Below are 22369 nucleotides of genomic sequence, written 5' to 3' on the forward strand. Positions count from 1 at the left end.
TTTTCCGTCTCACTGTAAAAAGCAGCAACATAGAACTGTTTCAAACACGACTGATGTTATATAGTGATTTTGGAGTATTTGGATTATATAGTGATGTTTGATGCTATGTTAAGCAAACATACTACCCATTCCTGTTGCCAGGAGCAACTGTTTTATAACTAATTTTGGAAAGTACATTCATGTATAATATTATGCGGTTGTTTTTAAGATCGGCAAAAGCAAAAAAAGGTTAAGTGAGGGTTTAAAGGGGTCATATGATGCGATTTCAAATTTTCCTTTCTTTTTGGAGTGTTACAAGCTCTTGATGCATAAAGAAGATATGTAAAGTTGCAAAAACTAAAGTCTCAAATCCAAAGATAGTTAAGAAAGTTAAGAGTCAACCACACCCCCCTAAACATCTTGTTTTAACACGCCCCCACATCTCTACGTCACTATGTGGGAAAATTTGCATAACGCCGACCAAATGTTCATGCAAAGAAAGAAGGCATAACTTATTCCATCTGTTGCTGCCGCTGCCATGTTGTGGAGTCACTGTGCGTTTCGTTGTGAAAGCGAAACTACTTTGTTTGGCCTTCCAGAAGGGGACACGATTAGAAATCAGTGGTTAAGTTGTATTTCAACACTCTTCCAGAACAGTTCCACCCAAATATTCAGATGTGTGCTGCACATTTTACCGAGGATGAGGACTGTTTCCTGAACCAGTAGTCTGCAATGCATCTGTGGCACAATGGCTGTTTCTATAAAGTTGAGCAGTTCAAACTTTGCAAGGACAGTCTGGCGCTTCTCACAGCCTGTAAGTAAATTTTTTATATTATAATAATTTGCCAATGATGATTTAAATGCGAGTTTTGAGAGGTAGAGTAGGCTTGTTGTTTCTCAGATCACAAATGCAGACATGGTTTTGTTTATGCAGCGCGATACATAACACAATGCATAAAAAGACCGTATAAGTCATTATAATCAGTAATTATGTCCCCACTGGATGCAACAAATGCCTCGTTTGTAATGGGTTTTACTGGTTTTGTCTCATCTAGTGATGTCCAGATTGCGAACAAATCTTTTTATTTAACTGGATCTTCTGAACCGTTTGAACCAGCTAACCAAATCAAACCGAATCATTTGAAACGGTTTGCTTCTCCTGTACGCACTAATCCACAAATTACTTAAGTTATTTGGTTTATAAACATGCCTTACACTCCCTCTGACAAGAAATAAACCAATATCCCGAGTCAGTCAGTTACTCCTAACAGTACACTGACTGAACTGCTAAAAGAGAACCAATGATGGGATGTGCACAAGCAGAGCAGCTGGACTGAGTCTCGTGCCGCTGGCCTGGGAGATGGCATAGTAGGTCAAGGGGCGTAACATTTCCATCATACAATTGAGGCATTCGGCTAGTGCTGGGCGGTATACCGGTTTATACCGAAAACCAGTGTATATTTTCGTTATGATATTAATTTTTAATATACCGCCATACCGATGTATTTAATTACTCAACGTTCGGAACGTTATGCTGCGCCGCGGCACACTGTTTCAGACAGACCCTTTACAATGTTGAACTTCTAAGCAGCGACAGCGATAAACACAGTAGTGCTCTGGTGTTACGTTATAACGCCTGTTTCACACATACTCCGTCTGCAGTGCGTATGCATTGCGTATTTTTTTACGCACCCATGTTAACGGATTCCAGCGTTCATACTGCACGAGGTTGCGGTCCATCAGTGCGTTGCAGGAGCGGTGCGTCTGCAGCAGTGCAGCGAACGTTTATGTACCGAGTCTATTTTTGCTGTGCTGCAGGCAGTGAATTAAAGTGAAAGCGCATTGTTCGCGGGAAAAATGAACATGGATTTACACGGAAATGCAATCATTTCACAATAAATGTATACTAATTAAAGCTGTTTCACATGCAACACATGGGTTTTTGGCTAGGTTTAAAACAAGAAAAAGTGCACTTCTAGATAAACAAGGAAAACAATATATATATTCACTTTCATGGAGGCAGAAAAACAAAGTTCATTAAGACCCGTGGGATTGCTTGTGATAAAGATTTAAATGCAAAAGGCACGAGACAAAAGGCATTAAATATTTATTTAATTTTAAATATTTTAACAAGAAAAGTAGGCCAATTATTGTGTTTAAATGTTTTGCTGCTTGCTTGAGCAGCTTATTATACAAACCTAGAAGTAAAATGCATGAATAATGCGTTGTTTATATTTATTGAGTTTAAACTAATGTCTATAACTATGAAAGATTGTTACTGTTCTGTGATAAAAGACTCACAATGCTGAATATATATAAAATAATTTTTTATATATATTTATATATTTATATATATATATATATATATATATATATATATATATATATATATATATATATATATATATATATATATATATATATATATATATATATATACACACACACGTGTTTGTGGACTAAACAGCCGCGGACCAGTAGCGGACTGCAAACGTGTCCCATTGCAGACGGAGTATGTGTGAAACAGGCGTTACAGGGAAGATGGATGCTGCAGAACTAGTAGAACATGACACAGAAGAACTTGTGCCAAAAAGAGAAGCCTGGTCTGTTGTTTGGAGGGTTTTTGGTTTCCAAAAATCCGACGTCGACCAAACAACCATTTTATGCAAGTGCTGTCGGGCTAAAAGCACGTCTTGGAATATCAACCAGCAGAAAATGCACTGTACACCTGATTATGCATTAGAAAAAAAAACCCCATCATAAACCGGGAAACCGGCATAATTTAGAAAAAAACCGTGATATAAATTTTTGGTCAAACCGCCCAGCACTACATTCGGCCAATCACAACGCACTGGATAGCTGGATAATCAGAGCAAACCTTGCTTTTTCAGAACAATGAGCTTTGAAAAAAAAAAAAAAAAAAAAAATCTACACGTTTCAGAAAGGCAGGGCATAGAGGAGAAACAATAATGTACATTATATGGAAAATAATGTACATTATATGGAAAATAATGTGTTTTTTTAACCTTAAACCGCATAAACACATTGCATTACACCAAATAATGTTCTTTTTAGCAGCATCATATGACCCCTTTGAAAGGAAAGGAAAGGAAAGGAAAGGAAAGGAAAGGAAAGGAAAGGAAAGGAAAGAAAGGAAAAGTATAGGAAAGGAAAGGAAAGGAAAGGAAAGGAAAGGAAAGGAAAGGAAAGGAAAGGAAAGGAAAGGAAAAAAGGAAAGGAAAGGAAAGGAAAGGAAAGGAAAGGAAAGGAAAGGAAAGGAAAGGAAAGGGTTTTAAAACAGTGTGAATAGAAATGTGGCAGTAAAAAAAAATTATGCAAGGTATGGGTAAGGTTGGGTATCGTTTGAATTTTTATGATTCAGATTCTTGTCAATTCCTAATTTAAATTCCAATAAAGGTGTAAAAAAATAAAAATAAAAAATATATATAAAACAATAATAAATATAATAAATAAAATATCTTACATATCATTCACATTTATTCTAACTCTTATCTTAATATTTCCTTGTTAGCTGAATACTATGAATGAAAATCAACAGGCTAAAGAACACTTACACAAGGATGTGTGTGCAGCAGAGACAACAGTCTGTGAGTCTTGACTTGAATGGTTTCAAATCACATTGAAAGTGTAGTTAGTTATAATAATAAAAGTGGACTCCAGGCACATTTAATAAAAAAAAAAAAAATAAATAAAAATAAAAGAGCATTTTATTTAACATTTTAACCCATACTTAGCCTTGAGAATCCAAGAATGTTGTGTGACTTTTCCTTAAAAAATAATGTTTGTTTCATTTTAGTAGTAGTAGTAGGCTATGTACATTCTACTGAAATATAGACCGGACTTTTATTTTGACGGGTTGCCGTGAAGACCTTTACAGTTCTGTGTATATGATATGAGGCTAGTTTTACTCAAATCAAATGGTCAGAAGCTCATGAAAGCTCTCTCAGAGCAGTTCTGGAGATGCTATTCATGTGTTTACGCCCTCATTTAGAGAGACGACAGAAACTGAAATCACCGCGAGCATCACGCGCTTCAGTAGAAACCTCGCATCTGCGCCATTCATTAGAGTCATGCAGAACATGCAGGATTCATATTTAAGTTGACTTTTAAGGCTTAATAGTTACATATACTAGTCCATATCGCGAATTGATTTAAGTGTAATGACCTACTTTTGATTAAATCATTCAAAATTTGACCAATCACCCGTGACATTCCGCGTTAGACTGAATTCTGTTTTTATGACTGGATTCCGTCCACCTTTTCCGTATCACGGAAATCACAGGGCACTACAATTATACCAGCACAATGTATACTCTCACACTTTAATAGGGCTGTGTATTGGCAATAATCTGGCGATATGATATGTATCACGATACAGGTGTTGCGATACGATACATTGCAATACTGTAAGCAAGGCAATATATTGGGATATTTCTTATTTTAGGAATAGGATATATTTTTAGGAAAGCTGTCATTAGGAACACATCACAATATGCAAACATTAGCTATAACTAAATAAATAGAAATTATTTAACCAGAACACAGTGGGCTCTGCATTTGCAATAATCAGTCCCTGTAACATTCAACGTTATTGAAACACTTTTTGTGCAGTGTGAGTAATGGGGGAAAAATAAAGTGCTTGCAGGATCCTTCAGTTAAATGACTAATACGTACAAAATGTATTTTATTAAAAAGACCATATACATTTTTAGACCCTGCTTTAAAGGTTCACAGTTTAAGTTTACAATTGTAACATACAATGTCATAACATTTTGATCTGAACAAAATAATTACATTTGTTTAATATCAATGAAAAAATGAAGTGCTTACAGTATTCCTAAATACTGGGGGAAGTCGTGGCCTAACGGTCAGAGTGTTGGACTTGCAACCCAAGAGTTGTGAGTTCGAGTCTCGGGCAGGCGGGAATTGTAGGTGGGGGGAGTGAAGGTACAGCACTCTCTCCACCATCAATACCACGACTGAGGTGCCCTTGAGCAAGGCACCGAACCCCCAAATGCTCCCCGGGCGCCGCAGCATAAATGGCTGCCCACTGCTCCGGGTGTGTGTGTGTTCACTGCTGTGTGTGTGCACTTTGGATTGGTTAAACGCAGAGCACGAATTCCGAGTATGGGTTACCATACTTGGCTGTATGTCACGTCACTTTTTTCACTCACTAAAGAAAACAAAACAATTGTAAAACAATAAAATACAGATGTTGAACCTTCCCACTTGGATTTCACAGGTTTTTCAGTTTGTATTTATGTTCCGCGTGGAATCACTGAACCCGCGATGCGAGCACCGCCCCAACTACACAAAACGCCCCCAAAATGAGAGAAAGCTGCAGCCACGCGGTGACCCTACCGCCTCCTACGCCCCGTGCAAGCCTCTTCACTAGGGACGCGGCAATTGGCGGAACCGAGGCGGCACCCGCACCATGGTCCCGTGGTGGACGTTACAACAAAAGCCCAAATGACGGCACACTTCAGCTTTGTACACCGAAACAGGAACTGGGACAATGTTTTCCTCCTCTATTTCTAGCAGAGAACTATATTAACGCTAACATTAGTAGCGTGCCTTAACGCTAGTATATCCTGTCACTCAGGATTTGTTCAGAGATGAAGACTGCCTTCTAGCAGCCAGGATATAAACCCAAAATGAAACAACTGCCATAAATCTTTTATGATTTTTATTTATTTATTTTTTTAAATATCGATATTCCGTTTTTGAGAATCGATACAGTATCGTCAAACAAAAAAGTTTGCACACAATAGCCTAATCCCCTTTAAACTCTCCTGTTATTTTATTTATTTATTTTTATTTTTTATTTTTATAGACTACGTTATGAATTAAATGCTCAGAGGGAAATTGTTGCTGCTCCACTCTCACATACTCTGTTGCCGAGTGAGAGATATGTTTCGCTCTATGAAATGAACAAGACTGTCCGGTGTAGATACGGTTAGACAGTGTCTGCTATATTTACAAATAATTGATATAAGAAATAAAAATAAATACATAACCTAAACCAGCGGCATAACGAGATGAAAATATAGACTAGAAAATATATTTACACTTGCTCTGTCCTACGTCCATGACACTGACTCACTGCGGAGCTGCTAGTTTTAATCTGAACAGCTCTTAACGCTAAGTGGATGGTTAGATGCATGATGGGCTAGTATTAAAAAATAAATAAATAATAAAATAAAGGTCTTTCCAGCATTAAGGTAATAACATTAGCTAAATGCTTTTTTTAATCACCTTGTTTCAGTTATAAATTTGACTGGTAAATGATAAAGAATTAAATTTAAACTTGTTTTGAACAAATCTATTTGTCATTTGAATATCGATTTTAAGTAAGGAGTGAAAAAAAAAAATCAATTTAAATTGTATATTATATATTTTTAGGCCATTGCACAGCCCTAATGCAAGGTTTTTTGTTTTTGTTTTTTTAAGGCAACTTTTGTCTGAAAGTTATAATAACTAATCAACTTTAGTAGTCAACATCTGAAGTGGATCAAACCTTTCTTTAGCCCTTGTGAATTGTTCAAATTCACTACCCTTTCGTTATGTTCGTGGATGAAAACATCCACTAAATTAAACTGCTGTAAAAATGTATCAGATAAATATTTTTTTTCTAATTTTTTTTGCATAAATCTATTAATCAACCTCAGTCCTGATCAAAACTACCAAATGTTTAAAAAAAATCCAAGATTGTAACTCTTTAATTACCAAGTTCATAAATGTCACTGAGTTGAAAAAAAAAAAAAAAAAAAAAAAAATGACATATTTTCAATATAAAAAGTGATTGTGGACTGGATTTTTTTTTACCTTTTATCACAGTCTTGGGCATGTCAAAGATTAGTAACAACTTCAGCTTTGATGCATTGTTAGTTTTTGTGCAGCATTAGATTTTAATTTTTTCTCCCTCATTTGTTGTTCGTGGCTGTTTTTGCCCCATTGACTTCCATTATAACGACATTTTTTGATTGCAAAGCCATGACACCATATAATCATGCATTCTTGATTGTTTGTGGTTTTCCCTTTTGGTAAGAGGTAAAATGTGTTATTTTTACAGTTGATCACTAGGTGAGACCATTAACCCTTTAGATAGGCCTGTGCAAAAAAAGGCTTAGTTTCTGGCTTGTACATGGAGTTATATGGAGTATAACAGCAAATTATAGTGTTTGTGTGTGTGAGATTCTTGATTGTTGGTGGTTTTCCCTGTTGGGAAGAGGTAAACATTTGTTATTTTTTACAGTTGATCACTAGGTGGGACCATTAACCCTTTAGATAGGCCTGTGCAAAAAAAGCTTAGTTTCTGACTTGTATATGGAGTTATATGGAGTATAACAGCAAATTATAGTGTTTGTGTGTGTGTGAGAGAGAGAGAGAGAGAGAGAGAGAGAGAGAGAGAGAGAGAGAGAGAGAGAGAGACCTTTGCGCGCTTACCTTGATGTATTTGAGAAAATCAAAAATGTACACCTCTCTCTCTCAGAACTACATGGAGTAAACAAAAGTGTAATTATGCACCTGCTGCCTTTTAATGGTGGTGATAAGTACAGACTAAACAAAAGCAAAGTACGTGGATTTAAACACTTGCATGCCATCCTGCTGGTCATTTGATGGTGAGAAGAGCAGCAATCAACACGAGAAAGGGCTTGACTTGTACCAAAGTTTTAGAAATGATTATGCAGCTTGACCCCTCCAGTGAACTGCAGCTTATTTGAAGTTGGTATTGAATTTTGGTTCATAATACATTATGTTCATAAATCTGATGCAAAGTAGATTTTTTTTTTTTTTTTTTTTTTTTACAGGATTTTAAGGTTTTAAACTGGCTTTACCATTAAGAAAAGACAAGCATTTCACACATAGGCCATCTGTACTTTTCACCATCAAAAGGCAGCAGGCATAAACACACTTCTTTTTTTTATTGTTTACTCCATGTAGTTCTGAGAGCTGAGGTGCATATTTGTATTTTTTCAGGTACATCAAGGTAAGTGCACAAAGGTCTCTCTCACACTCTCTCTTTCTCTCTCTCTCTCTCTCTCTCTCTCTCTCTCACACACACGCACTATAATTTATTGTTATACTCCATATAACTCCATATACAAGCCAGAAACTAAGCCTTTTTTTGCACAGGCCTATCTAAAGGGTTAATGGTCCCACCTATTGATCAACTGTAAAAATAACAAATTTTACCTCTTACCAAAAGGGAAAACCACAAACAATCAAGAATGCATGATTATATGGTATCATGGCTTTGCAATCAAAAAATGTCGTTATAATGGAAGTCAATGGGGCAAAAACAGCCACGAACAACAAATGAGGGAGAAAAAAATTTAAATCTAATGCTGCACAAAAACTAACAATGCATCAAAGCCAAAGTTGTTACTAATCTTTGACATGCCCAAGAATGTGATAAATGTTAAAAAAAATATCCAGTCCACAATCACTTTTTATATTGAAAATGTCATTGTCATCAGTGACATCATTTATGAAGTTGGTAATTAAAGAGTTAAAATCTTGGATTTTTTTTAAACATTTGGTAGTTTTGATCAGGACTGAGGTTGATTAATAGATTTATGCAAAAAAATTAGAAAAAAAATATTTATCTGATACATTTTTACAGCAGTTTAATTTAGTGGATGTTTTCATCCACGAACATAACGAAAGGGTAGTGAATTTGCCCACTATTGTTAAGTTTTTAAAAATTTTCAAAGCATTTTCCCAAAATATGTGTCAAAATAAGATTTGTCACCAAAAACCATTCCATTAGCTGAAACACAGAAACACAAAATAAGACTCAACTTTACCCCCTAGTGGACGAAAACGTCCCCAACAACACATAAGGGTTAAAGTTGTTTTAAAACCAATGTCCTAAAAACCTGTTCTGCAAGTTTGATATCCTCATAAGACACTGTCCATATGAAAGACCAAGGAATTCACACCTTTATCTCGACCCCCACAAGCTATACATAACTACCCCAAAACCCCAACCCCCTCCAGCTGAACTGAACTCGGCCTGTTTTTTGGGCTGTGAGGAATGGTGTGTTGTCATGTTACTGGGTTGAAACATGCCTGCACTCACAGCAGCCGTTCTCTTTTTATTCATTATTTTCCCGCAGACCATATTATTATCGCTAGACCAAAAAAAAACAAATTATCAATTGATAATTAATCATTATTTTTGAGAAAATCGTAGACGTTTGAGGCAGGCTTTAAGACCAAGCGCAATCCTCTGCAGCTTCTCCTGCTTCACAGCGAGCTCCAACTGACCCAGCTTCACCGTCCACGTTTGGATTTTACTAAATCAGTTTGAGGCAAATACAACTCATTGATCATGAGCCCAACATTTAGCAAGGTGGGAAAACATTCAGTCTACCTGAAGAAAGACCCATTTCATTGAGCTAATGCTGTTAAATAGAGATTCAAAAAAAAAAAAAAAAAAAACTAGTGTAGGCTTTTCTTAAACTTGGATCTCATTATATTGAAGTACAAATCCAAACACCAGAAGCAGCCTACACTCTCAGTGTTCCTTCATTGAAAAGTATGCATTTTATTTATTCACAGGCTATATGGTTGAAATAATATTTTAGTTGAAAACTTTAAGTGCCATTGTTTAAAAAAAAATGCATCATAAAAATGTTTCATAGACCTTCAGTTGTTATGCTTTAAAATCCAATGGACAGACAGAGGCCTATATTATAGTACATTACAAATATTTGGATCGCCCCTTATTTTCTTAAAGAGTAAATCATTATTTTCTTCAAGAATAAAAATTATAAATAAAGAATAAAAGAAAGAACCTCTATTAGCCCTTATTTTCCATTTCTGAAGTTAATTTGCAACTCTAAAGATGATGTGTCTCCCCTGACAGTGGCACGTTCCTCAAAAAAAATTAGAGCTATGTGAGCGATTAATAGATTTTAAAAAGAAAAAAAAGTGTGCGCTTGGTTTCCGAAATGGAAAACAAATACAGCTCGTAAAAAATTATGAAGAAAAAAAGTCATAACATATTATTAATTAATAGAAATAATTTAAGCAATTAAAACCTTTTTTTTTTAAATACCACATTCAACTTAAATTTCAATACTATGAAACTGACTTTAAAATCTTAAGTTTAGAAGTTGAAACGGTAAAATGTCACAGTGCATATTAAATAGTCTAAATGAACTTGTGTCTTATATAGTATCTGAAGACCTTGATTGCATGTTAGCATAAAACTAACAATATATTTTGACTTTTTTTAATGAACAATTCCTGTATATAATATGTGACAGCAACCTTTATATCAAACATTTTGAAATCGTCCACAGCTGAGCATCGCGGGAGGCAGCTTGAGCATGCGGAGTAAATGTAATGCACAAAGTCATTTTCAGATGCAATGGAAAAATAAAGCTGGATAAAATTATAGCTACACGAAACTTGTAAATAGTTAACAACATAGCCTAGATTAGGCCCATACTCTGTTCCTAATTATATAATGTAAATTTGTTAACCCACAATAACACATTTTAACCGATTAATCGCCTATTTTTGTTTGCTGCATTTTTTTAAACATGCAAAAAAAATTAATTAAATTTGTGAGAGTTGCATTTAATTACATTCAGAAATAATAACGGCAGGCCTAATAATGCTATAGGCTAATGTACCAACAGGATATTTTTAGTTCCCTTCACTTTACAACAAATCCTTTAAATTCAACAAATTTATCAGAACAGAACAAGAATTACAAATATATAGTTCTAATGGATAAATATAATTGCAGTATATAATAATATAGGCTTATAAACAACAACAAAAATAGTAATTAAAAATAATTTAAAGCTATACATAATAGAGGTCAACCGATATATCGGTCGACCTCTATTATGTATAGCTTTAAATTATTTTTAATTACTATTTTTGTTGGCCGATATTTGTCATTTTTTAATATATCGGCATCGGCCGATATCCGTGTTTAGTAGCGCCGATTTAAATTCAGGCACGTCGGGTGCAGCCCCGTGTTATTGGTGCAGTGGAAAGTGCTGCTGTCGCATGTGAAGGACCCCAAGCCAAAACTTTTGGAAGATTCAACAACAGTCCTGGGAGATAAAGGTAGTCAGAGAATTTCACTCTGTAAATGGGGTGGAGAAGTTGGCAGCCCTCACAAACACTGCAGCATGATTGAGGGCTCCGTTACTCCGCCCCGCTCACAGACAGCACCGTGCTCAGAGAGACAGCTGTCCTGGAGCAGCACAGAACGGTGAATGACATTTGTTCGGAAGCATGGTTTGATGCAGACAATAGCCAGGTTGCATTTAGGGATGTCAATATTTGATCATTTCCTTGATCGATCGTCGCTTAAATTAATTAATAACCTTAATGCTGCAAAATGCGTCTGCAGCGGTATTATTATTATGTGCAAAAGCCACTTTCTCACCCGAATTAAAGGGGTTTCAGTCTGAATAAAATGCTAGTAGCAGGACTGTAAAATGAATAGATGTGATGTGAGAAATGTTCGATTTAGAATTTTTGCGTTCCGGTAACGTTAGGCCTATTTGTTTTAAAATAAAAACCTGCAATTACAATGCATTAGATCGTGACAGTGCATGCGTGCGTGCAGACGAGAGCGCGTGCGGGTTTGGCTAGATGTATTTGGAGGTTATTGCTCACGTCTCGTTCTGCACATATCCAAATGTTTCCATATTCGCAATGTATCTGAATGTTAAACTATAATATATTTAATTTTTTTAATGTAAACTAGACAGAAAAGATCATCCTCTTCACATGAGAAAAAACGTCCTTGGCATAACAGCAGAGTGGACCGGTATACTACGGTCTATTTAAACTGACCAGTGTAACTTTTTATATGTTTGGTTGACTGTACTTTATTTTAATAATGAACAGACTGCGATGTAAGTTTGAAATTAGAATGCACTTTAGATGTTCTGTGTCATTTATACTAGGGGTGTCCATGGTTAACCGATTAACCGTTAAAAATTGCGTAACCGAGTGAAACATTTTGCTCGGTTAAGTGGCGTCAATGGCGTGCATTGAATTTAGTTGTAAAACATTTTTGCACCACTAGAGACCCCCATAGCGCTCCCAGACATTTGTAATGTCCACAAGAAGAAGTCATGACCAGTTTTCTAATATGAAGCGGGCAAAGAAAAGTACAGCGTGGGAGCACTTTAAAATTAAGAGTGACGGGGCAAAATGCAAGTATTGCAATGCAGTGCTTAGATATACTTCAAGTACAACCTCGTTGTTGTACAATCTCAACAGCCAACACCAGGGCATCATTAGAGAGGCGGCCGCGGAGCCTGCGAGTACCTTCGCCCAGCCTAACCATCCCCACGATGCTAGCGCAAAACATGTGCAGTGGTGCTAAAGCCGAATCCATAACACAGGGGATTTGCAGAATGATTGAAAAGGACATGATGCCAATTAGAATAGTGGCGGGCGAAGGCTTTAAAGAACTGATTAATATTGTTCAACCCCGCTACAGCATTCCCTCGCGTTCGGCAATCACACGCCGCATTGAAAAATGATATGAGGCAAAAAAGAGATTCGTTCAAAGAAGGTCTACAGTCACCTGATGTAGTTGCCATCACTACGAATTGCTGGACTGCTCTAAACACGGAAAGTTACATAACTATTACGAGCCATTACATTAACGAAGATTGGGTTTTAAAATCATTTGTCCTTTTAACTGAAGCCCTGCCCGTTCGCCATACAGCTGATAACCTAGCAGATAAGTTAAGGGAGTCCGTGAAAAAGTGGGCTCTTACGGGACGAGTGATTGCCTGTGTGCACGACAACGCAAAAAACATTGTGGCTGCTAACAGAGGCGTTGATTGGCATTCTGTGTCATGCTTTGCGCATACGCTTCAGCTAGCTATAAATGATGGATTTTCTCTTTTTTTGAACCGCGTCATCTCCGCTTCTGCAAAGCTTGTGAGCCATTTCAACCACAGCTCAGTGGCAACAAAAGCGCTTGAAAGAAAACAACAACAAATGAAACTGCCACACCACAAACTAATACAGTCCTGTAAAACCAGGTGGAACAGCGTCTGTGACATGTTTGAGCGCCTATTAGAACAGCGGTGGGCAGTTACTGCGGTGCTGTCAGATCACACTGTAACGAAAGTTCAAGATGCACGGATTTTGGAGTTAAAGGACGCGCACTGGCAGCTTATTGAAGATGTTGTGCCAACTCTAAAAGCGCTCAAGTGTGCAACTACAGTTATGTCTGCAGAAAGGGAAGTGTCCATTTCAAACACCTATCCCATCACCTTTGGACTAATAAATGCACACCTACAAAGCGAAGGCAACGCGAACAGGGTTCAGGTGGAGTTTAAAACTAAAGTCCGAAACTCCCTGTCTGAAAGAATGAAGGTAGGTACCAGACGATTATTGATAATTTCACTAAGTTAAAGTTTGCATGTAGTAAATTCTAAATACGTGTGCGCAGGTTGATGAGCCAGAGATGTTGTCATCCCCAGCGATGATTGCGTGCATGTTGGACCCGCGCCATAAGCATCTCGGATTCTTATCTCCAGAAAAAAAAAAAAAAAAAAAAGAGCGCTGGCAAATGCAAAACTCTGTAGCCTTGCAGCTAATGTTCCGTACAGTGTACCAAATGTAACAGAAGCCGTTACGCAAAGTGTAGAACACGGGCAAGAGGAGGCGGCCGCGGCCCCAGCACAAAGTGCCAAAGACAGCGCAGCCACGGCGATGGCACTCATACTTGGCGAAAACTACTTTTCATCAGCCCTCACCAGTTGTGAAACAGAAGTCAAAAACTTTCTTAGCGACAGTCCCATTGGCCTAGAAATGAGCCCCGTGGACTGGTGGAAGCTAAACGCCAGTCGATTTCCCAGATTGGCCAACCTTGCTAAACAGTATTTGTGCATACCTGGCACATCTGTACCTTCAGAGAGGGTGTTTTCGGCAGCTGGACTAACAGTAAATAGACTGCGCACCAGTCTCACTCCCGATCACGTTGACATGTTAATATTTCTTAATAAAAACTAAGCAATTCGAATACAATGATCTCTGTAGAGCAGCCTGATTTAATTTAGTGCCTAATTTGGGTAATTTATTCCCTGAAAATGCAGACAAGCATATTTGGTCATTTTATTTTTTGGGATTTTTATTTAAAAAAAAGAAAAATGTGGGTCTATGCTCTTGTGTTTTAATTATTTCAATCAATTTTGTATTTAATTTGCCCTTTGTTGCAGTGTAAGCTATAGGCACAAAACTTACCTTGTTACTGTTAAAAATGGGTGTAGATAAATGTTGTTGTTGTACACATTTATTTGACTGTTTCTTTGCACAAAGTTTCTAAAAAAAAAAAGTGTGCTATAATATGACTGCATTAAATTCTAGGGCCTTGTTCACAGGCCGCGAACGCAAAAGTCAGTGACCTACTTTAACTGCTCTGTCCTTACCACTGCATGCGTTTTATTTCTATAAATGCATTTCAAATTTGGTCCAACCAGTTATTAAAGGTGTTAAAAATGAACTACTCCTTTTTTTGTGTGTGTCTGTATCTCGGGGTTGCGGCGCGCACACCAGAGTTTCAGTTAGAAAAAAATGGTGCCGGTCAAAGTGACCGGCAGAGATTTCGTTTTCCAGACATTTTGATGATATGCCGGTCAAGTATCGCCTCTGGAGGCAGGCTATGTAACTTAAAAAAATGACATAATCAGGCCACCGAATGCAACATGTTTATTAGCCTAACTTTCAAATAGACGGAAAAAACATTTTCTACTATGGTTCGTTTCTTCATTCGGATCTATTTGCGATCCATTCCATTCTAAACAAACAAAGCAGTTTATATGCTTCGTCCTTGTTTCATTATTCATTAAGATAATAATTCATAAATGCACGCATAATTATCAGTGAACTTGATAAATGTTGCAGATATGTTTTACATGCATGCACAAACAAATGCCTTTCAACTTATGTGTGCAAAATTCAGAATAAAATGAATGTGCAGCAATTTGTACAAATAGAGAGTCTAGGTCTACTATAGGTGTTGTAGCCATTAAATAAGCTTATTTAGTTTAATATTTCTTAAAATATTATAATGTTATTTTTTTTATTTATGTTGGTTATGAAAAGTGAACCGCACGAGTAAGATAGGATGCGCAATATCGAGAGACATGGAGCGGGTCAGACGTGATTTTGACCACTTAATTAAGTTTTGTTTTGTAGAAAGACTTTTTTGAAGTGAATTTCATTTTGTATAAATTGTATCTTAATTTTAATAATTTTTTAATCAACCAATTGCCTGGATTTAATAAATAAGAAGCAAATATAGCAGACGATAGGCCTAATCATGCAGGCTCCCTCGCGGTCACTTGCATTGCTCATGAACTGGAGCGCATCTCATCCTAATTTAACGAAACTCAGCGTAGGCCTCACAGACATGAAATCTATCTTAAGAAAGCTTGAAATGTCTTTTAACAAATTTAAAACGAAAAGAAATAGGCTACTCTCTGATTATGTAATCCATGATGTGCATTTCTCTCTATAGGCGCGTTCACTACGGAGATGGCGATCGTCAACTTAATAAACTAAAAATAATAACCCTGGCGCACACTATGGTTAACCGAGTATTAACCGCTAAGGGCCTCAGTTAACGGTTAATGAAAAACTTGAAAACGTGCAGCCCTAATGTATACCAAACACAAATGTGGCTGGTTGCTATTATTTATTTTTTATATATATATTTTTTTTAATATATTTTCCAGTTTAATTGATTTTTTTTTAAATAAAATTGTATTTATTTTATTTAAATGTATATTTAAGTTTACATTTATGTTCCAACAAACTTGAAAAATTCTTCTAGATAAATGCTCTAAAAACTTTTATGTAAATTATTGACATATAATATAATATTATATATATATATATATATATATATATATATATATATATATATATATATATATATAAAACCTGTTTTATATATTTAATACTTGGTCAGTTTATTGATTTGTTTGGTTAACTTTGGATAATTTTTTTATTTTTAATACCGTGCAGTGCACAAAATTAAGATTCGAGAGATGGTTCAAGTCAGTGCTCAATAAATGATGATAAGTTTAGAAATGTTGTGCATCCACTTATTAGTGTGACATTTTAGCATGTAAATAAAGGGGAAAACTTCAAGATATCGTCCCTAAAAATCGGCAGCAAATATCGGCCATCGGCTGACCCTGACCTCTAAACATCAGCATCGGCTATAGAAAAACCCATATCGGTCGATCTCTAATACATTAGGTAAGGTTGGCCTTATTCTCTCATTCGGGACAAATCCAAACATGTTGCCCATTTGAAGCTAAACTCTTATTCATTAGGTAAAATAGGCTTTGGATTTCACACGTGTTTCAGTATCGAAAAAAAAAAAACATATTGAGCAAAAATATGCCAAAGTGGACTGCTTCTCCCGCCGCATGCCTCGGTGAACGGCTGCTATTTCCAATGAATGTGCGCGTGTGAGGCACCAGCGCGATCAAAGTCACAATTCTTGGTCACACAGTAAATGCATAATTCAAAAATGCAAAGTGTTAGCAGTTTGAAAAATCAAGAATAATAACAGAGAGAATAAGAATTATTTGTAAATGCTGCACCGTTCTCATTTCGCTCTGCAAATGGAACCTATTTAGCTTGTAATCTCTCTCTCTCATATATATATATATATATATATATATAGTACAGACCAAAAGTTTGGAAACATTACTATTTTTAATGTTTTTGAAAGAAGTTTCTTCTGCTCATCAAGCCTGCATTTATTTGATCAAAAATACAGAAAAAAAACTGTAATATTGTGAAATATTATTACAACTTAAAATAATAGTTTTCTATTTGAATATACTTTAAAAAAAAAAATTTATTCCTGTGACGCAAAGCTGAATTTTCAGCATCATTACTCCAGCCTTCAGTGTCACATGTAACATCCAGTCTATCACATGATCATTTAGAAATCATTCTAATATTCTGATTTATTATTAGTGTTGGAAACAGTTCTGCTGTCTAATATATTTGATGAATAAAAGGTTAAAAAGAACTGCATTTATTCAAAATAAAAATTCTAATAATATATATTCTAATAATATATTTTCTTTACTATCACTTTTTATCAATTTAACATCCTTGCTGAATAAAAGTATTGATTTTATTTAAAAAAAAAAGAAAAAGAAAAAATTACTGACCCCAAATTACTGACCAGTAGTGTATATTGTTATTACAAAATATTTATATTTTAAAAACATAGCTTCTTCTTTCTTTTTTTTTTTACTTTTTATTCAAAGTATCCTAAAAAAGTATCACGTTCTGAAAAAATATTAAGCAGCAGAACTGTTTCCAACTTTGATAATGAATCATCATATTAGAATGATTTCTAAAGATTCATGTGATAATGATCCTAAAAATTCAGCTTTGCATCACAGAAATAAATGATAATTTAAAGTATAATAAATTTAAAAACAATTATTTTAAATTGTAATAATATATCACAATATTACTGTTTTTTCTGTATTTTTGATCAAATAAATGCAGGCTTGATGAGCAGAAGAAACTTTTCAAAAACAATAAAAATAGTAATGTTTCCAAACTTTTGGTCTGTACAATAAATATAATATATATATATAATGACTGTTAAATAGCAATAGCATGCATAAGAGCCTTTGTATAAAGGTCTTTAAATTTTTGATGAGTAGACTGTAGCCTAAGACTATCCTATTTTTTAATGGCTTTTAAGGATGTTATAATGTGTATTATAATGTTATTGTTGTTTTACGTCTTCCTTTCATTTTACAATTACATTCAGTTCGCAATCCGTCCCTTTGCGCCACCTGGGGGTAGTTTCATGAATGATTTTAACACGCGACTGACTTGCAGTTAACACCACGGCCCTGCGGCGGCGGTATTACCCATTTTGTTTGTCAACCTACTGTAGCTCCATAAATGAACCATACAGACTATATTAGAGCCACAGAGAGACAAACGTGTCCGGAGTGTGTGTGATACCGATGAGTTCTCCTAGACTCAACGCTGCTCTTTTATTTTGATTAGATAATCATGAAGTGTTCAAGGATAGAAGCAGTTCAAGTGTGAGAGTATACATTGTGCTGGTATAATTGTAGGGCCCTATGATTTCCGAGATGTGTAAAAAAAAAAAAAAAAAAAAAAAAAAACATGGACGGAATCCAGTCATAAAAACGGAATTCACAGTTTAACGTGGAAATGTCATGGAATTTGTCAAATTTTGAATGAATTAATCAAAAGTAGGTCATTACACTTAAATCAAAGCGCGATATGGACTAGTATCTGTAACTATTAAGCTGCAAAAGTCGATTTAAATATGAATCCTGCATGTTCTGCGTGTCTCTGTTAATGAATGGCACAGACACGAGGTTTCATTTATTACACATATACTGAAATACGCGTGACTCTCGCGGTGATTTCAGCGTCTGCCATGCCGTGTCACTAAATGAAGAGGTAAACACATGAACAACATCTCCAGAACTGCTCTGAGAGTGCCTTCGTGAGCATCTGACCGTTTAAGTAAAACTAACGTCATATCGCATACACAGAACTGTAAAGGTATTCACGGCAACCCATCAAAAAATATCTGGTTTGATTTGAAGTCTTTAATTTTAATAGTAAATCCCCTTTGTTTGCCAAAGAAAAAAAAGTTTGCTTAATTTTTAGTAATTAAAAGATAAATGAAATTTATGTTTCATGCATTGATCTGACACACAAACAAGGGGAAAAAAATCATAAGGCTTCTTTAAGAAAAAAAATGAATAAATTAAATTGTTTTATGCATTCAAATAATCAGACATGCTAAAACACAGAATTTGGTAAAAAAAAAAAAATAATAATAATAATAATAATAATAATAATTTGGTGAGAAAAAAATAAACATTTCATAAGGCCCTAAACATGTATTTTTGTTAAACTTTTTAATTAATTTGAGGATATGCTCCTCGACAGATCCCGAGCTCATTGACAAATATATTTTATCGTAGGGCTGGGCAATATATCTAACGATATAATGATGCGCATCTAGTCAGGTTCATTATCGCAGATGTATCGCCTTCGATAATGAACGCGATATTGCGTACCTTGTCAGTGAGCTACGGCTCTGTCTATTAAATGCCGCTCCATTTGAAAGCAGGTGATGGCGATTTAGCGCTAATCAGGGAACCGGCTTTACTGACTAGATGAGCATCATTATATCGTTAGATATATCGCCCAGCCCTATTTTATCATAAGATGTACTCCCTTTACACAGTGCGCGCGCGATCACGAAATCGAAAGTGAACTGCGACTGCGAGCGCTCAAAGGATTTAAATACCCCACATATTGATAGCGGCGCCCTAATGTGAGAAAATTATATAAAATAATAGAATGTTTGCGGGAGCGGACACAAAAATCGCGGGAACAGATGGGAGCATGAGGTAACGGTCAGAAATTCAGGAAGAGCGGGATCAACTATCCAACTATTCCAAGCTATCACGCATCAGTGCAGTCAGTCAGTGAGCGCCTTAACAGATGACATAAAATCTTGCAGGATTCCATAAATAAACTACACAGAACTCCACTAATCACACAAATATACATAAAGAAAAGATTATACAAAATTTAATACCTTAGGCTTTTTAATACTTATTAAGGGCCTTCATTTTCTCTAAATTGATTCATCAACTTTTAATACTTTTTAAGACTGCGCAGACACCCTGATTGAAGATATTTGTATCTCTGGTGTAGAACCAAACTTTATTTATCTTAATTTAATGTTGTATATTGAGCAGCGGACCATATACGAGGCTACATATCTGATGAAAAATGCATTGCTGGTCTGCGCCACCTAGCGTGCAGGCATGAATTAGCAGAAGGCAAACAACTGTTGTGCACTCGGTGTGAAAGAACCGTTCGTCTGTGATTCGCCTCTGTTTCGCAACGTGCTCAGTGTGGAAAGGCCTTCACTCTGTTTCTCTATCAGCGCCTTTGTCCAATTTTATTTTTATTTTTATTTTTTTTGTACTGTGAGTGAAAAATAAAGTTGAATACTTTAGTTATATTCTACTCAAGTAAAAGTACCACAATTTAATTATACTCAAGAAAGTAGAAAAAAAAATTTACTCAAATACTGTAACAAAAGTATTTGTAGTTAGTTACTTTCTACCTCTGAATAAAAGGATGCAATGTTGGGCAATCCACTGCAAAAACTATCAGTGTGACAATAAAAATCTTGCCTTTCATCGTTTTCCCAAAGACCCGTACAGGTATTATTTACAAAAGTGTAAAAATATTGTGTGTTTTGAAGTGGGACGTTAGCACTGTCTTATGCACCTGCTAACTTAAACTGTTTTTAGTCTAGTAGTAAACTTACATCCTATTAGGAACTGCAAGTCCTAGCCACAGAAACCTTAATAATGATTTATATGGATATGACACTAAGTAATGAGCTTATGCAACTTTACACATTTACAATTACTTACTATATTATGATTTACTATTACTCCACTATGTCTGAAATATATATTGTATGTTTTAATCCCCTGGAACACACTACAAACAGAGATAGATTAGAAAATGATGCATTGATGTGTCTATCATAATTAAATTATTTTGGAGAAAGTGGCTAGACACGTGTGTGTGTGTGTTTTCCTCTTCCTTTAACGGACATTAATATAACACAATACTGCAAAAACAGTTTATTGTCAAGCTGTTATATATTTCTTGTCCAACATTCCTTATTTTCCTGTCATTAATTTAATTTTATATGTTGGTATTAATTCAGTGCCTATAATGCTAACACATTAACTTAAAATACTTTCAAACGAAACTGACATGGTTTCTGTAGAGAAAAAGGTTTTGTGAAAAAAGGGAAGACTTTAAATAAAGTCTGTAAAATAAACTGATAAAAGGATTTGATGACCACTAGTCTACTGATTGTACGTTATTGTTGTCTTCGGTCAGGCTGTATTTTATCTGTAATGTACCGGGTTTTTTTTTTTTTTTAAACAAAGCAGCTTATATTAGTGTACTGCCTAGTTGCTTTCACGTATGGCTGCTGCTGGGCGCTGCTGTTGCAATGGAACGTTCTAATGGCTTTCACTTCTTGTCAGTATACGTTCAGTTCTTTGATGAAATGACGTTTCGCCCTTCTCTCTCTCACACACACAGAGAGAGAGGTGAATCACCACACTTCTGAGACGCGAAGACTTAGATAGACTGGATGAATAAACATAGAGAGAGAGAGAGAGAGAGAGAGAGAGAGGTCTCTAGATCTGACGTGAACTTACGCTAACTTACTTGCTAACTGCTGGAGGAGATAGACTGGATGAATAAACATGCATTATTCACACGGATCAAAATCTGTGCTAAAACATGATGACCATCTTTAAAATAACCCTTGCAATACAACTGTTTGCACAGATCGCAGGTTACAGCACAACATGTCAAATTAGATGCTAACGCGTTGTTAGCTTACTAGCCCTTACTATCATTGATGCGGTTTAATAAGCTAACGTTACACTGATTAACGTTAAGTCATTTAAATGTGCAAACATATAACACTTCTAACCCGGTTTATTTTGAACAATAATTTAAAAAAGCCACGTCTTTTTCATAACATGGAACGAAAATATTCTATTTAAGAGTTACTTACTTTCTCCATAGCGTGGGCATGAGGTTCCAGAATCTACCAAGACACTAACATCGCCCCGCCTCTCTGCCTATTATCAATGTAGCCCAGAGAAGGGTTGCCAGGTATTGTAGTTTAACCTCATAAAAAATAAAGTTGTATACGCGTAATCGTGTTATGTCAAGATGCATTACTGAAATGAAATAACAATCTAAAACTATTCGTAGCTGCACATCTTACTTATTTAAAGTTATAATGCATTCATGCATATTAACAGCTCATAAAAGTTGGAATATAATCATAAAGCAAAATCGGTCTCTAGAATATTCTGGCACAGGTTTACGAATCGATGCTTAATGCATGGCAACCCTAATGAAAAGGACGTGTGAGAAGAAGAACTTAAAGTTGTTACGTTTCTCACCGAATTAACAGCGCTGCGGTTTCTGACTGGATGAATGGTTGACTAGTAAATAAACGAGCGATATGGTTGATGAGAAAAGTAATGCTGAATGTTCCAGAACTGTTCTGAAATTCTGTGCGTTGCAGCATGCCATGTCCATATGAAACATATTTTTCAGCACAACGTCATACTTTTCTAATAATTCACGTAAAAATTTTCATTTATATACTTTGTAAATCAAACCAGGGCTTGTTATTACATGTTTTATTCCAGTGAATATTCCTAATTGTATTCTCGATCAGATATTGATGCACATAATTCTA

The 22369-nt window shown here is 35.7% G+C and overlaps 1 protein-coding gene across 1 annotated transcript in view; it reads right to left on the reverse strand.

Moving 5' to 3' along the window:
- LOC109051646 (stress-induced-phosphoprotein 1-like) overlaps positions 1-21781 on the reverse strand; it is a 266017-nt gene extending 244236 nt beyond the window's left edge. The window contains exon 1 of the mRNA XM_042725073.1: positions 21671-21781. Within this exon, the coding sequence (XP_042581007.1) occupies positions 21671-21679 (9 nt within the window). The 5' untranslated portion in view covers positions 21680-21781. The remainder of the gene's footprint in view (positions 1-21670) is intronic.
- Positions 21782-22369: the final 588 nt, after the last annotated feature.

Source organism: Cyprinus carpio, chromosome B5 (assembly GCF_018340385.1).
Source record: "Cyprinus carpio isolate SPL01 chromosome B5, ASM1834038v1, whole genome shotgun sequence".
In the NCBI taxonomy this organism is placed as follows: Eukaryota; Metazoa; Chordata; class Actinopteri; order Cypriniformes; family Cyprinidae; genus Cyprinus; species Cyprinus carpio.